At 51.7% G+C, this 15,506-nt stretch overlaps 2 protein-coding genes across 6 annotated transcripts in view; both read right to left on the reverse strand.

Annotated features, from left to right (window-relative positions):
- ELL (elongation factor for RNA polymerase II) overlaps positions 1–531 on the reverse strand; it is a 62,367-nt gene extending 61,836 nt beyond the window's left edge. Inside the window, exon 1 of one of the 2 annotated variants that reach the window (XM_080675648.1) lies at positions 229–531. In XM_080675648.1, the coding sequence (XP_080531774.1) occupies positions 229–453 (225 nt within the window). In that variant the 5' untranslated portion in view covers positions 454–531. The remainder of the gene's footprint in view (positions 1–228) is intronic. The other variant, XM_080675647.1, reaches the window with a different exon arrangement.
- A 2,356-nt stretch (positions 532–2,887) lies between these two features.
- Positions 2,888–11,613, reverse strand: FKBP8 (FKBP prolyl isomerase 8). 4 transcript variants are annotated; one of them, XM_080675652.1, is made up of 9 exons: positions 11,514–11,613; positions 9,808–10,118; positions 7,948–8,117; positions 7,715–7,803; positions 7,269–7,486; positions 6,564–6,736; positions 4,621–4,698; positions 3,812–3,943; positions 2,888–3,410 (listed from the first exon to the last, which is right to left on the reverse strand). In XM_080675652.1, exons 2-9 carry the CDS (start codon positions 10,091–10,093, stop codon positions 3,324–3,326), a joined length of 1,233 nt encoding a protein of 410 aa, XP_080531778.1. In that variant the 5' UTR covers positions 10,094–10,118; positions 11,514–11,613; the 3' UTR covers positions 2,888–3,323. The 4 variants fall into 4 exon arrangements, with proteins under 4 accessions (XP_080531778.1, XP_080531775.1, XP_080531776.1 ...); XM_080675649.1 differs by having other exon boundaries at positions 7,269–7,489; positions 11,514–11,609; XM_080675650.1 differs by having other exon boundaries at positions 7,269–7,489; positions 11,455–11,582.
- Between the last annotated feature and the right edge of the window lie 3,893 nt (positions 11,614–15,506).

Raw genomic sequence — 15,506 nt, forward strand, 5'->3', positions numbered from 1 at the left:
CGCCCCCCTGGATCAGGCGCGCGAGTTCCGGCCCCACCGCCGGCCTGGGCCTATCGCCAGTGTGGCCTCCCGGGACCAAGGAAGAACGTGATTCTCGCACCCTGCCGGCCAATGGATCCACAAACAGCACCCCGAACGCCGGACCCCGCGCCCTGAGGCCCGGACGCCGGGCGAGGGGCACGCGAGGCCGGCCTGCACCCCGACGTCCCCGACGGCCACACCGCTCACCTGGCTGGCGCGGTAGGTCTCAAAGGCTCTCAGGGCACTGTCGGTGAGCTTCACGTGAAACACGGACACCTTGCTGCCGTCGCTCACCCGCCCGCACGACAGCCCGTAGCTCCGGTCTTCCTTCAGTGCCGCCATCTTGCGACCATTGCTACCCGGCCCCCCTTCCCGGCTCCAGAGCGGGCGCGCCGGCCACGCCACGCCCCGCCGCCTGCTGACGTACTGCATTATTCATGAAGCGCTGCCCACGCCCTCTTCGGATCCAGCGAAGTTTACCGACGACGCCACACAGCCCGCCGACGTGCTGCATTATTCATGAGACGCGGTTGGCCACGCCCCCTGCAGCCTTCACGAAGCCCATAAGTCACCGCCCCGACTTCTGCATATTCATGAAGCCTGGGTGGCCCACCTCAGAGGTGCACTTCCGCTCCTAGACTCCGCCCCGACACGCGCATAAGTCCAGACCCCACTCATAAATATATTATTCTTAAGTTTGACTCAACGAGGCGCGTCTAAGTCCCGCCTCACCAGCCACTGATGTATTATTTATGAAGTCTGTTTGGCTTCTGATGAGAGTCTTAATGAGTGGAAGGGGCGGGGCCGGCGCAAAACACGTGGAGGGCGGATCCAGCAGCTGGTCGGGTGGGTGGGCGTGGCCATGCAAACCAGCTCGCGTTGAACGCTGGGTTGGGCCGGTAGGTTGTAAAGTGGGTGAATAGGATTAGACCTCCCACCCCTTACCCTTAGGGCTTTTAGGGGATTAGGAGAGCCGGTGAATTTTGCTCAGTATGAGAGATAAACTCTTTTAAGGGATAAAATCTTACATCCCCATGAGCCCTGACTGATGGTTGTCCAGCTTCCCCATTTTTAAAAAACGTTTTACGTTACAAAATTAATCCATTTGAAGTGTAAAATTCAGTGGCATTTCGTATATTTACAATTCTGTGCAGCCACTACCACTATCGAGTTCCAGAACACTTTAATCACCCAAAAAGTAAAATCATACCCACTAAGTCACTCCCCACTGCCCCCTCCCCAGACCCTGGCAACCACTAATCTACTTTCTGTACCTATGAATTTGCTAATTCTGGATACAGGCAGTCCTCAGGTTATGTTGGACTCCATGTAGGTCGTTTCATGGTTACGTTGCCATCTCCCATTTATGTAAAAAAAAAAAAAAGTTCCGTCATTTCAACGTATGTACATAAGTGCTTTATGTTTTTTATTATTTATTTATCACAAGTAAAGGTCAGGAATTGTTATCTTTCTTTTAAATTTTTTTTACTGTTTCACTTCATTACTGCTGTGTATGTGCTCCATGTGAGTGACGCAGGTGCTTATGTAGGTGGGTTCTGACTTACGCACCATAGGAACGGATCTCCGATGTAACCCGAGGACCTACTATATTTCCTATCCATAGAATCTTATGTATCAGGCTTCTCTCAGCATTGTTTTGAGCTTCATCCATGTTGTAGCCTGTATCAGTGCTTCATTCCTCTTTATGGCCAAGTAATAATCCATTGTGTTGATTGACCATTTTGTTTATTATCTGTTAATGACATTTGGGTTGTTTCCACTTTTTCACTATTATGAATAGAGCTGCTATGAACATTCATGTAGAAGTTTTTGTATGGATGGATGTTTTCCCTTCTTTTGGGTCTATACCTAGGAGTGAAATTGCTAGATTATTTGGCAATTCTATGTTCTAACTTTTCAAAGAACTGCCAGACTGTATTCCATAGACACTGTGCCATTTTATCAAGCTCTCATTGCACAGATGGGGAAACGAGGCTGAAGACAAGTGCTAGCTTGCCCAGGAAAGCTCCTCCTGGGCTCCTGACCTGTGGAGCACTCTGGAGTAGTTTCCTTTCTCCCTTTAATTACAGATGGTAGTCATAGGATGAAGATTTTGAGGTAAGGTGAAGTTCAGGGACCTTCTGTATGTCCCTGCCCAAGTGATCTTGTTAGTTCTAGGCCAGCACTACCATTCATTTACTCCCCTGACCATGAACTGCTGAGGATCTGTGCTCAATGCTTGGCATCCATGATTGCCTTTGGAGATGGATACAGTGGTTTGCACCCATCAGCTAGAGAGGAAACTGAGGCTTGGAGAAGTTAAAAGAATTAGCAACACTGCAACCATGGGCTGCACTGCTTGGTAACAAGCATTTCTCCACTTTATACTCACTACCCCAGAGCCTCCCAACAGGACCCCAGGGACAACAGAGGAATCACCAAGCATTGGTATATTCTCCAAAAGTCTTTAAGAACTAGGTCACCCAAGAAATTGAAAGCCAGTACATCTCTTTGGAGTAGCCCCATGACACATCCTCTACCTAGCAAGCTCACTGTAGAATCTCTAGCCATAGTATTGACTATGCTGCTGCTGCCCAGACATAGGGCTGTCAGCTCACTGTACTACAGACCCCTCCATTATTGGTCTCAAAGAAGCACCCAATTAGGTCCCATCCGGGTCCCTGTTTTTAGTTAACAGAAACAAGACAGGATTGGGTAACAGGCATAGGGAGTGTGAACTCCTGGGCACTCTAGGCACATCACATCATCCCAGTAACACAGGTCTGCTGTGGCCCAAGAGGAGACCCGATCCTCCCCACTCCCACGGCTCTGGCCCAGCCCTAAGTGGCAGTGAAAGCAGGCGGAATGCAGGATGGGAGGCTTTATTTCACTTAGGGCGGTGGGGGGAGCCTGGACAGAGGGCAGCAGGCTAGGCAGGAGGGGCTGGCAATTGTACAGGAACTGCATGGGGGAAGGGCTGCCCTGAGGCCTTGGGAAGGAGAAACTGAGGCAGGCCCCTGTTGAGACCTAACCCAGGGGGGAGTGGGAGGGTAGGAATTGGGTCTGGAGGAATAAGGGCCCCCTCCTTCCCGGCTAGACATGGGGCTTGGGCCCTGCCTCATTTCCTCCTGTAGGGCCTCAGTCCCTCCTGCTCACTGGGCCATGCAACCCTCAAACCTCACTGTCCCTGCCCCAGAGGAGGGGGGCTAGGCCAGAAAGGGTAGTGGACAGGGAGCCTGGGAGAGTTAGGGAGTGCGGGGTGGGGTCCACGGTGCTCAGAAGGGGTAGCGGCCACCTGGCAGTCAGTTCCTGGCAGCGATGACCACAGAGAGAGCCACGCCCCCCAAGGCAACAGCAGTTGCTCCAAACAGCCACTTCCATGGGATGGACTGTAGATAAAGGGGAGGGAGGTGGCTGGAGGGCAGTCAAGACTGGTATCTTGGGCCTCAGATACCAACACAACCCTGCCTTCCACTGCCTAAGCATGCATTTCCTGCCTCCTGGCAAACTCCTACATGTGCATCAAAACTCAAGCTAAATTTCACCTCCTCTGGGAAACTTCTTCTCCTTCCCCTCTGGAAGAGCTATCACTCCCCACCCCAAATCCTACATGTTGTGTTCCACCTTCTGCTTTGACCCGGGTCACATGGGACTAGGGCCTGTGTCCCCAATATGGTCCAGCACAGCCCAGGTGACAAGGACATCAATGTTTGCAAGATGAAGACACTCTCTTTACATAGTCTACTCTGCCCTTCCACAAGAAGCCTCCCTGCCACCGACCCCAGCTCACCCAGGCACCCTTGCCAGGACACTTAGCAGGCAGCCGGCTGGGATTACCCAACATTTTCCGGTACAGGGCGGTCTCTGTGCTCCGCTGGGCCGCATGCTTTTTCACTAGCTTCGAGAGCTCCGCGTGGATTGTCTAGGAAAAGCGAGTGGTGGTTGGGCTAAGAGCATGTGGCAGCAGCAATGTGGCCACCATCACTGGCACTGTGCCCTTCTAGTGCCCTGGGTCACTCTGGGATTGGAACCACTGAAACACAAGGGCTCCATCTACTCCTCTCTGGGCGTCAGCAAAGTGGGGCTGCCATCTCCATTCCTCTAGGGAGCCCATGGACGGAGCAGAGCACAAGGTTCTGGGAGAAAAGCTGGGGACACTGGCACCGGCCAAGCTGGCAGCACCCTTGGCTTCTGGGACCCCCATGTTCAGGATAAGCCTATGTAGGGGTCATGAGGATCTCAGCAAGCTGGCTGGGGCCCTTTAGCCACCTGCCCCTTCCCAGGTAGAAACAGAGCAGGAAAAGCCACAGCAACAACGATAAATGGCCTGGCTGGTGTGGACCAAGAGGTCACCGGTTTGATTCTTGGTCCGGGCACAGGCTCAGATTGTGTGCTTGATCCCCAGTAGGGGGTGTGCAAGAGGCAGCTAATCAGTGATGTTTCTCTCTCATTGATGTTTCTATCTATCTCTACCCTTCCTCTCTCTCTAAAAATCAACAACAAAAAAAAATTTTTTTAAAAGGACTAAGGGCCAATGACAGGAGGGACTTCCCAGACAAGCCATAGGGCAAGTTCCCAAAGCATCTCTGTTCTTCTCACCTTGTTGGAAGGTTCCAGCTTCAGGGCCGCCCTCAGGATGGGTATGGCCTCGCTGTACTCCCCTTGCTGGGCCAGTACCTGTGAGAGAAAGCATCACTCTGGACCCATACTAGGCCATGCTTTCTTTCATGAAACCCAATCCTGCCAGGCTCCTGACCACCCTGACAAGTCCCAAATCTATCCCCAGGGGTCCAGTTACCCCATGCTACACTCAACCCTCAGACTCTAAGAGCACCTCACTGAATTCAGTGTTGTCCCCCTAACCTTATCCTTTTCTAAGTGTCTGTCTTGGTCTGTACAGGAGACCTGGTCACCCTCTTTATCTACTCCTCCCTCACCACCTTGATTGGACATTTCCAAAGTGAATGATCCAGAACCAGCATGTAACTCAAGCCAGCCAATGAAATCCAGCCTGAAATACGCTAATGCCACTGGGAAGCTGGTTGTTAAGTGGCAAGGATGCAAGCCTGCAGCTTTTGGGGGGCAAGAGGGAGCATCTTGGTTGCTCCCAAGAGAGGAGCCTGCCTGAGAGGGAAAGCCACAGCAGACACAGTATTCCCACAACACTGCTAATGCCTGGATCCAACCCTGCCTGAACCCAGACACATGGGACTTGAATGTGTCACAAATCAAGTCCTCCTTTTGCTCAAATCTGTTTCAGTTTCTGTCACCTCCAACCAGCAAATCCAAACGTGTGAGCTACATTTATAATCCATGGCCACCAAGAGGATTATAAACCCCTGAAAAATTAGAACACCATCTTCTCCACATTTCTATGCAAAACTCTACACATAGCAAGTGCTTTAAAAAATGCCACCTGGAGGGAGGCCCTGCTCAGGTCTCTCACAAACATGCTAGGTGACCCAGTGCTTGCTTGCATCTGTTTTCTCAGCTTACTGCTAAAAGGTGCTAAAAAAAATCTCAGTTCTTCCCCATCCAAAGTTGCTGTGAGAATGAATAGATGGAGACAAAAGCAATTACGGTAAAGTCCCTGCAGGCCAAATTCTCTATGTTCCACCAGCACCTACTGTGTACCTAGCCCTCTTTTCAGGGTTAGAGATTTAGCAGTGAGTGAGACAGATGAAATCCCCACCTCCTAGCAGAGGAGATAGACAAGAGGTATGACACCTCCATGTGCTGATGGCAACATGGGAAACATGAAGAAGACAGGGAGGTGTGGCGGGGGGGGGAGGGGGGCAGCAGGGAGGGCTTCCCAAAGAGGTGACATCAGAGCAAAGATCTTAAGAGGGCAAGGGAAGAGCCATGGGGGTACCTGCAGTAGGAATGTCTCAGGCAGAGGGAATTACCTGTGCAAAGGCATTGGGGTAATGAGGCTGAACAGGATGGAGAGAAGCAAGAGGTGAGGTGGAAGGTACTAGCAGAAGGAAGATCAGATGGCTCAAAGCCCCAAGGGCTGCAGTAAGAACTAGGCTTTTTGCCCTAGCCAGTTTGGCTCTGTGGGTGGAGCGCCGGCCTGCGGACTGAAGAGTCCCAAGTTCGATTCCGGTCAAGGGCACATGCCTGGGTTGCGGGCTCAACCCCCAGTAGGGGGTGTGCAGGAGGCAGCCGATCAGTGATTCTCTCTCATCATTAATGTTTCTATCTCTCTCTCCCTCTCTGAAATCAATAAAAAATATATTAAAAAAACAACAACACAACTCGGCTTTTGTTATGAAGGAGAAGGTAGCCATGGAGGATTGTATGCAATGAGCAGTCACCAATGGGCCACAGGGAAATGTGTGGGAGCCTAAGGCTTGGGTTCACGTCTAGCCTCAGTCATTGAATTGCTGTGACTCAAGTCATACCTCTGCACCTGTCTGGGCCTTAGTTTCTCTATCTGCCCTTTTCAAATCCTGGATTCAGAACCAGTCCCGCTGGTCTCGGTTTGGGGAGCCAGCCTGCTACCTGCACCTGTGGCCTGTGGCTCACCACCCATGGCCCACCTTGCCCTTGCGGAAGAGCGCCTTGATGTTGTCAGGCTGGTGCTCAAGCACGAGGCTACAGGAACGCAGTGCGGCCCGGTAGTGGTCTAGCTTCAGCTGCGAGGCTGCCAGGTTGTTCAGACACTTCACCTTCAGCTGCAGAAGCTGCTCCTCCTCCTCAAAGGTCATGTCCACTGTGGGGGGACAGTGCTCAACCCTGGCAGCCATTTCCACACCACCAGCCCCTCACAACCACCTGCCCACTACATGACCTGGGACAAGGCCCACCCCTCTGCACCTGGTGGAAGAGGAGACTAGGTAGGGGTCCCAGTCACGCGAAGTTGCTCCTGAGGGATCTGAAGCCTCCCTGGCTTCAATCTCCCCATCTCTGACACAGGCCAAGACTGCTCCACCCTCAGGGCAGTGCCAAGGAGTCTATAAAACGGAGCCTAAGTGAAGCAGAGCCTTAACCACGGGCATGTGGAGGGACGTCGTCTGCAGTCATCCATGCCCCCACGTACCAGTATATACCTGCATCCTGTGACATCCCATTGATCTGGGATCTACCAGAGGGCTGGAGTGGACCCTAGCCTAAAGAGGTTAGGAAAAGTTGAGAATCTATCCATATTCTGGAATATTCTACAACACTCTGAGTCTCAGGTCCTCTGTGGCTTGAGGTTCCTGGCACTAGCAGACACCTTTACAGGGGAGGTGGCGGGGGATCACCTTTGGCGCTGGAAGTAATGGCCTTGATGGCGAGGTCATAGGAGTTGGCAGCCAGCACGAAGTCAGCCCGCTGGTAGTGAGCATTGCCGCACTCCCGCTTCCGGTTGGCCAGTGCCACACGTTCCTGCCCTGTGAGCATCTCCAGATCAGGTCCATCCACAGCTGTCTTCAGGGTCACCTCCAGGCACAGGGCCGCATGAGGGGGGATGTATGGGCTCCTACTGGGGGATGGGGCACGGGGAGCACTCAGACCTGGCAGCCACCATGACGGCACCCCAGACACACTGGGCAAGCTTGAGAGCAGAAAAGGACTCAAGTCCTAGAGGGGCCCTACTCATTAAAACTTAAGGAAAGTAACTCTTTCCACCCTTGAGCTATGACTTGGTGAGTCACACACCTACCTCCTCCCTACCCCAATAGGGATCCCTGCAGCAGCAGGTTCTCACCTGCCCTGGGGGCCATAGCAGTACTTGGAATCAGCAGTGACCATAGCAGTCTCCCCCACATCCATGAGTGGGACACTGAGATCCAGGGCCTGGGTGTGCAAAGGTTATGAGGGTCAGGTGGGTCCAGGTGCAGCCTGAGCCCCCCACCTAGCCATCAATACCTCAACCTTCATTACTCCCTCCATTCCACCTCTAACCTACCCCACCCTGCCCAGACCCCATCCCACTCCCACCTGGATGACGTCACAGTCACCCAGGGTGAACACCAGTTCTGGCTCCTCCTGCACCCGTGTGCCATTCTCCAGTGACGTCTGCAGTTGCACTGTGACCACCTGGCCCTTGGCCGGGCGACTTGAGCCGGGTGGGCCTGGGACCAGCGTCTTCTTCCTCAACAGCCCATTCCCTGCCAGGGAACAAGGACAAGCAGCCTGTCACTGCGTGGCTCAGATGGGCACCTGCTCTCCACGCCCCTTCCTCCCCAACCCCCACTAACTCCACCCATCCCCAGAGTGGCCCAACACCAGGGCCTAAGCTGAGCTTCGAAAGACTGCCCTGCCACTTACTAGGCAGGTGACCCCACACCTCTGGCTTCAGTGTCCCACTGGTCAGGAATATACCGTAAATCTGAGCGGATCCTAGTCTAAAAGTTAGGGATAGGGAGATAGCCATTCATATTCTGGAATATTCTATAATGTTGTTCCAAATTTGTGTGCTGCTCCCCAACTTGTACATGCCCCAGCATCCAGCCTAAGAACCACTGATCTAGTGGATCCTGGGGAAGCCTGTATCTTGAGGTTTTGGGGTATTAATGGGGATGTGCTGACAGTCAAGCACTGCCTCTCACAGAGGGAACTTTGGGCAAATCACAGCCCCTCTCAAGGCCTCGGTTTCCTTGTCTAGAAGCCTGAATTCTGACCTGAGAACGCAGCTGATTGTGAAGAGGAGCAAGGCAGCTCCTACTATCAGTAGAGAGAAGCTGCCCAGACTCTAACATAGCCAAGAAAGCTGTGTAACCTTGGGCAAGTGCCCTCACCTATCCGACCCTGTTTCCCCATCTGTAAAACATGGGTATGGTGGGAATTAAATGATAGGGCTGTTGTGAGGATCAAGTAAAATACTGCACAGGCCTGGCACAGAACCAGTGGACAGTCAATATTACCTAGTGTTATTTTTAGTATTAGTAACATTTTTATCAGCAGTGGGGTGACATTAGTAACAATGCTGTTTAATCAATATTAGTATCATTCTATACTATTGCTTTGGTGTCAGTATAAATGGTAGTAGTAACAATGATGTTTTACTACTATTTGTGTGGTGCTAACATTATTTAACATGTTAAATATCAGTACTAGTAGCAATACATTTCTCTAGCTTCCAGAGAAATGTTGCTGCGATGGGGTCCATGGTGGGAACATTTGTGTGGATTCTCCAAGTCCTCTCTTGAAAGACTTCTCTGAGCAATTAGAATGCTAATGAATACCTTGAACCAGACAAAGAAATGAAAAACAAATTGGGATGTTCCCCAGGTCTATGTGATCTCAGGACACATTTTCCAGGGGACAGGTACTTATCAAACAAATGCCAAGAAAAGAAGCTGTGGAGGTTGGGAGCTGCTGGCGCCTGGTGTGCTGTGCTGGCTGTGTGACCCTGGACAGGTGACTCAGCCTCTCTGAGCTGGCTGGTGTGTGTGTGTGTGTGTGTGTGTGTGTGTGTGAAAGAGAGGGAGAGAGAGGGAGGGAGAGAGAGAGAGAGAGAGAGAGAGAGAGAGGGAGAGAGAGAGAGAGAGAGAGGGAGAGAGGGAGAGAGGGAGAGAGGGAGAGAGGGAGAGAGGGAGAGAGAGAGAGAGAGAGAGGGAGAGAGGGAGAGAGGGAGAGAGGGAGAGAGGGAGAGAGAGAAAAGGCTTCATAGACATGAAGCATCTCACGCAGCTGCCTCTGTCTGGCAATCACCGTGGTTACCACATTTTACTTCCAACCTACTTCATGGCAGAGGTGGGGAAATGAGGCTCAGGGTAGAAGGTTTGGGTCAAGATCACTCCTGAACTGCTGCTGTCTGGGCCCTGTGGGTCAACCCAAGCCACCCCTGCACCTTACCCAAGATGTCCAGCCACTCGTCTGGGGCTGGAGCAGGCTCAGGCTCAGGCTCCATGGCAGCCAGGAATTCTCGGGCCAGGGCTCCTGGCTGTTCAGTCTCCTCCAGTGGGGGCTGACCCATGTCCTCTAGTGGTCGCAGCTCACTCAGGTTCTCCTCTTCCTCCTCCTCGCCCTCTGTATCTTCCACCCCATCTAGCACTTCGAAGTCCTCAAGCGGTGGGACCCCAGCAGGTGGTGGGGCAGCAGGCTCAGGGCCCATGGCAGAGGGCTCAGCACAGGATGCCATGCTGCTGGGGGGATGGGAACTGGCCCTGGTGGGGGGAATGGATGGGAATTAAGAATCCCACCCAGCCACTCAAATCCTCCTGTACATCCATTCTCCACACTGTGAGTCACTTGCTATGTGACTCAGGGGCTCCAGGCCTCAGTTTCCTCATCTTCACAATGGGTAGAGCAACAACCCTGGCTTGTCCAGAGGATTTAAGGACCCAAGCATCAAGCATGGGCATCAGGCTCAAACAGTTAACTATTATTAGAGCTAAATAATATTTAATATTTATAAACACCCCAGGAAGTAGGAAACATACCCCCACATTTTGCAGAAAAGAAAATTGAGGCCCAAAGGAGCAAAGCTATTTGCCCAAGGTCACAGAGCAAGCCAACTGCAGGAGTAGGATTTGAACCTGGAGCTTTATCTGATTAAATGCCCAAAGATGATGGGTGGTTTTCAGATGAGCAATCCCTGAGGTCTTGGGGAGACTATTTTTAGACCCCAAGTGCAGGAGAACTGAATCTTTACCAGGGCTCCCCATCTCCAGCTGCCCCTTCTCTTAGAGGGAGCTCCTGCTAACTTCCCACCACCCAGAAACCCAAGCCTTTTTCTTCCATACTCTGAACCTGAACCTTGGCCCAAACTCTTCCTGGGAGCTGTTTCTCTTCTCCTCAGGCCTCCTGACTACCCTCCCAAAGTGGCCTTTATTAAAAAGGAGTGATGATCCTCACCGCATTCTACACCCTCTTCTTTGGGCCATCAAGGACTGTCCCCCTCCCCCAGGCCCTAAGCTCGGAGGTGGTACAGCCTGGTCATTCTAACCCACCGCATCCTCTATCCCTCCCTAACCCTCACCTGCCTGCTCCTTCCGGGCTTGGGCCCCTTTTCTGAGACCCTTCCAGCTCCTACCCCCACAATCCCCTATACCCGCACAAATCACCCTCCCCCCACCCAACCACCGCTCCCAGTCTGGGCCAGCTAATCCCACAGCCATCCTATCGCCCCGCAAACATGCCCATGTTCCCAGACGCTCCCCCGCTCCAGATCCCATAACACCCTACGCCTTCCAAACGCCCCCGCCCGGGCCTGGCCCACCGTCAGCCCCTCACCCAGGCCCCCAACGCCCCAGGCTTGTTTGACGCCACCAGGGTGAGTCCTCGACCTCCCCGAACCCCTCAAACGCCCCTGGCTCTGCACGTCATGCCAGCAAAGCCCCCCTAACACTCCTCGGATCTTCTGGGCCCCGACCCCCGCTGCCCCCGCCTGGCCGCGCCCCCTCGGTCACTCCGACCCCCCGCACACCCCGGCTCGCCTCCCCCGCGGCCCTTCGCCCCGCCCCTCGGCTGCAGCCCCCGCCGCGCCGGTCCCCGACTGGCCTAGGGCCCGGTCAGCGCTCCCGGCCGGCGCGGCCCTGCCAGCGCCCCGGGACACGTGCCTCCGGTTCCGGGACCCCCTCTTGGGGTCCTGCGCCCCCCTCCCCGCCCCCAGCCGCGGCCGCCGCGCCTCGGGAACTAGGCTCAGACGCCCGGCCCCGCCCACACAGCGCCCATTGGCCACCACCGCCGCCACTACAGCGCCCATTGGCCCCTGCGCACGTCCATCTTTGACGCAGGCACCTCCCCCTTCCTGCTTGTTTCCGCGAGACGTTCTTAAAGGGGCAGAGGCCGCCGTGCGACCGGAGGGGGGCGGGGCGGAGGCACCGGCCTCTGAACCAGTCCCTTTGCGATTCAGCGCTTTGCAACCTGCGCGATTCACCGCTCCGGTCTAAGCTTCGTACTGTCCATCTGCGAAATGGGGTTAAATACCCCAATCTATGCACTCTCACCTTGGGGGCTGTTGGGAGGATAAATAATATTTCCTTTAAAGAGTTCTGCAAAAACACACACTTAAGTCCTAGTTATGGATGTAGACCCGAGGCCCTGACTGGGAAAGACGTGCCTACGGGTACACACAACCCCCGCTACCCTGCGTGGTCTGTTTAATCCCCAAAAGGTTGCCTGGTGCATACCAAAGTTATATCTAGGTGAGCGACTGAGTGAGCACAGCCGCTGGGGGTAGTTCCTCCTCTCTGCACCCTCTGCCATTTGGTGATAAAGGTGTCCACTTCCCAGGGCGAAGGTGGCTGCCTCGATTAGATGGGTTTTTATGGATCTTGTTTTGAAAGGGGGAGGCACTTACTCCTCCTCGCTCTATTTTCTTTCCTTCCTAGCTTGTTCTTTTGCTTCTGACCCCCTCACCCATATCTGCTCATTCCTAGGAGGAATTTTGCTTCTTTTGTCCCATCTCCTTTAATGATACCTAGCGCCGTTAACAAATAAATAAATGAGTGAGACACTGGCTTTGGAAGTAGGTGACACTGGAGGAGGTAACTGGCTTTGGGTGGTAACTAACTTGTTAGATCAGAGCTTGGAAGTCACCTCATACAGGAAACCCTACCAGATTTCCCCAAAGCAAGGCCAGGTGCCCGGACTGGCTGTTCTAGCATGCTGAACCTCCACTTCATAACTGACTTCTGTCTGTGCCATCACTTGGCCTTACTTCTGCTTCACCCACTAGACTGAAAGACCCCTAAAGTCTGGAAAGAGCCTGTAGTTTCTCATTATCTTAGCCCTGAGGCCTATACTGTGCAGGACACAAAAGGTGGGGAAAATAATTGTGGAAGGAAGGAAGTAGGCTGGCCAGCCAGAAGAGGTGGGAGGGTAGCAGGGATATGTGAGAAACTGTCTGGAAAGAATATCAAATAAACACTGGGCCAGTCCCAGCCCTGTCCATTTCTGTACCTCAGTGTTTTTATCTGTAAAGCAGAATCATCCTTCCAGCCCCACCTCTGTCACAGGGACTGGTGGAACTGTAGTAAATAATACTAATACATGAACAACTAAAATAAACAAATATAACCTAATAACACCAACAATTATAACAATAATAATGGCTGACACTCAGGTATCATAGGCAAACATTCTACATGTATTTAATCCTATTAGCCTTATAAGAGAAATACTGGTACTGATATTTGGAATCCACGTCATTGGCTGCAGAGTTGCAATCTTCGTATCTTCCTGGTGAAAGGAACTTATGATTGTTGTGATGTGCCCTTGTTAACTCCATGCTTCTTGCCTTAAGAGTGGATTTTTTTTCTGATATTAATATTGCACACCTGTTCCTTTTTGGTTAATGTTTTAAAGGCTCCATCCTTTTCTACCCCTTATCTTCCATCTTTTTGTACCCTTATGTTGTACATGTCTCTCTTGAAAGCAGTATAGAACCAGTTTTTGTTTTTTGATCCATTCTTCCCACCTTTGTCTTTTTTTTAAAATATGGTTTTATTTATTTTAGAGAGAGACAGGAAGGGAGTGGGAGAGAGAAACATTGATGAGAGAGAACCATCAATCAGCAGTCCCCTGCATGCCCCCTATTGGGGATTGAGCCCACAACCCAGGCATGTGCCCTGACTGGGAATCGAACCAGCGACCTCCTGGAGCATGGGACAATGCTCAACCAACTGAGCCACACTGGCCAGGGCTGCCCACCTTTGTCTTTTAACTGGGGCATCGGATCTCTTTAAATTTTTTTAAAATATTTTTTATTGATTTTTTACAGAGAGGAAGGGAGAAGGATAGAGTTAGAAACATCGATGAGAGAGAAACATCAATCAGCTGCCTCCTGCACACCCCCTACTGGGGATGTGCCCACAACCAAGGTACATGCCCTTGACCGGAATCGAACCTGGAACCCTTCAGTCTGCAGGCCAACACTCTATCCACTGAGCCAAATCGGTTAGGGCTGATCTCTTTAAATTTAACAGTTATAGACATATTTGGACTTAATCTGCCTTCTCATGTGTTTCTTCTCTGGCATACCTTCTTTTTTTTAATATATATTTTTTATTTTTTACAGAGAGGAAGGGAGAGAGAGTTAGAAACATCGATGAAAGAGAAATATCAATCAGCTGCCTCCTGCACACCCCCTACTGGGGATGTGCCCGAAACCAAGGTACATGCCCTTGACCGATGCTCTTTCCACTGAGCCAAACCGCTCTTTCCACTGAGCCAAACCGGTCAGGGCTCTGGCATACCTTCTTTATGCTCCTTTTCTCTCTTGCCTTCTTTAGGATTGGATGCTTGTAGCTTGGAAAGACTCTTATTATCCTCATTCTACAGATGGGCAAACCAAGGCACAGAGAAGTTAATTACCCTTTTCAAGGTTACTTATGAAGGGCACAATGGGCCAGGTCTCTTCCTCCATTGACCTTCTATTCCAGCCAGGGAGCTAGATACTGCACAAGCAATAATGTAGATAAGTATCTAATTTCAGCTGTGATGAGTGCTACGTAGAAAACTGAAAAATGTGGCAGAGAAAGGCTTCTAGTCCTCAGACTTAGACCTTCCCATCACCAATGTCCCCATCACTGATATGGCTGAGTTTCGTTCACTTCCCATATTCTCCCTCAAACACACAAAGGAGAAAAATATTTTTCTTGTCTCCACTCCACTGAGCACAAAACATTTGGGACTGGCCAAGTCCCTTTTGGTGTCAATGTACAGCCCCACTCCCTTCCAGGACCCTCATAAATGTTTCCTGGCCTTTAACAGAGCCCAAGAGATCCATTGAAAAGCTTGATTTATCCAGCCTGGGTCTCTTCTGCTGCAGCCTGCACACAGAGCCATGGTTTCACTTTTCCCAGCAGCCCCCAACCTGGACTCCTCCCAGCACTGGCTGCTGTCTGCATCACTGAGCTCCACAATTTTTACAAAGATCAAGTCCTGTGTGCTTTCCCACTTTTCCCACTATGCTACCTTTGCTCCTGTGATTCCCTCAGCCCTGAATGAATGTCAGCAACTAGAAAACTCCTAATCCTACCTCACAATCCCATCCAAATATACTTGCTTCCTTGTACCCAAAAATATACCCCACTCTTCAGGTTCCTCCAGCTTTGAGTCTCTCCTTCCTCTAGCCCAGGACTGTGGCATTTGGGGCTGGGAATGTTTGTGTCAGACTGTGTCTCACTTTGCCCTCCAGGGCTAGGCAGGGACTGGATGAAGTACTCTCTGGATCCCCAGCAGATGGGCCACATCGAGAGGGGGTGGTTAGAGGGTTTAAAACTGTTTGTTAAACTAAGTATATAAGAATCTTTGTCCTCATTAACTTTTCAGTAAATAAAAGCAGCAGTATGTGTGTGTGTGGGGGGGTAATAATACAGTTTACCAAGGGCTTACAGTGGGCCAAGCCTGTTGTAAGGAACTTACATGCATGATTTCATAAAGTTAAGCCACTTGCACAAGGCCATCCAACTAGGACATGACAGAATTGGAAATTAGAACTCAGATATGTCCAATTTCAGGGCCCTTAAAGAGTCTTCTATGTGCCCAAGAGCATGTGTGTACTTCCCAAGCTTTCAACAACCTTAAGAAACAGATGCTGTGATCAT

Source organism: Plecotus auritus (genome assembly GCF_963455305.1).
Source record: "Plecotus auritus genome assembly, chromosome: 6".
Lineage (NCBI taxonomy): Eukaryota > Metazoa > Chordata > Mammalia > Chiroptera > Vespertilionidae > Plecotus > Plecotus auritus.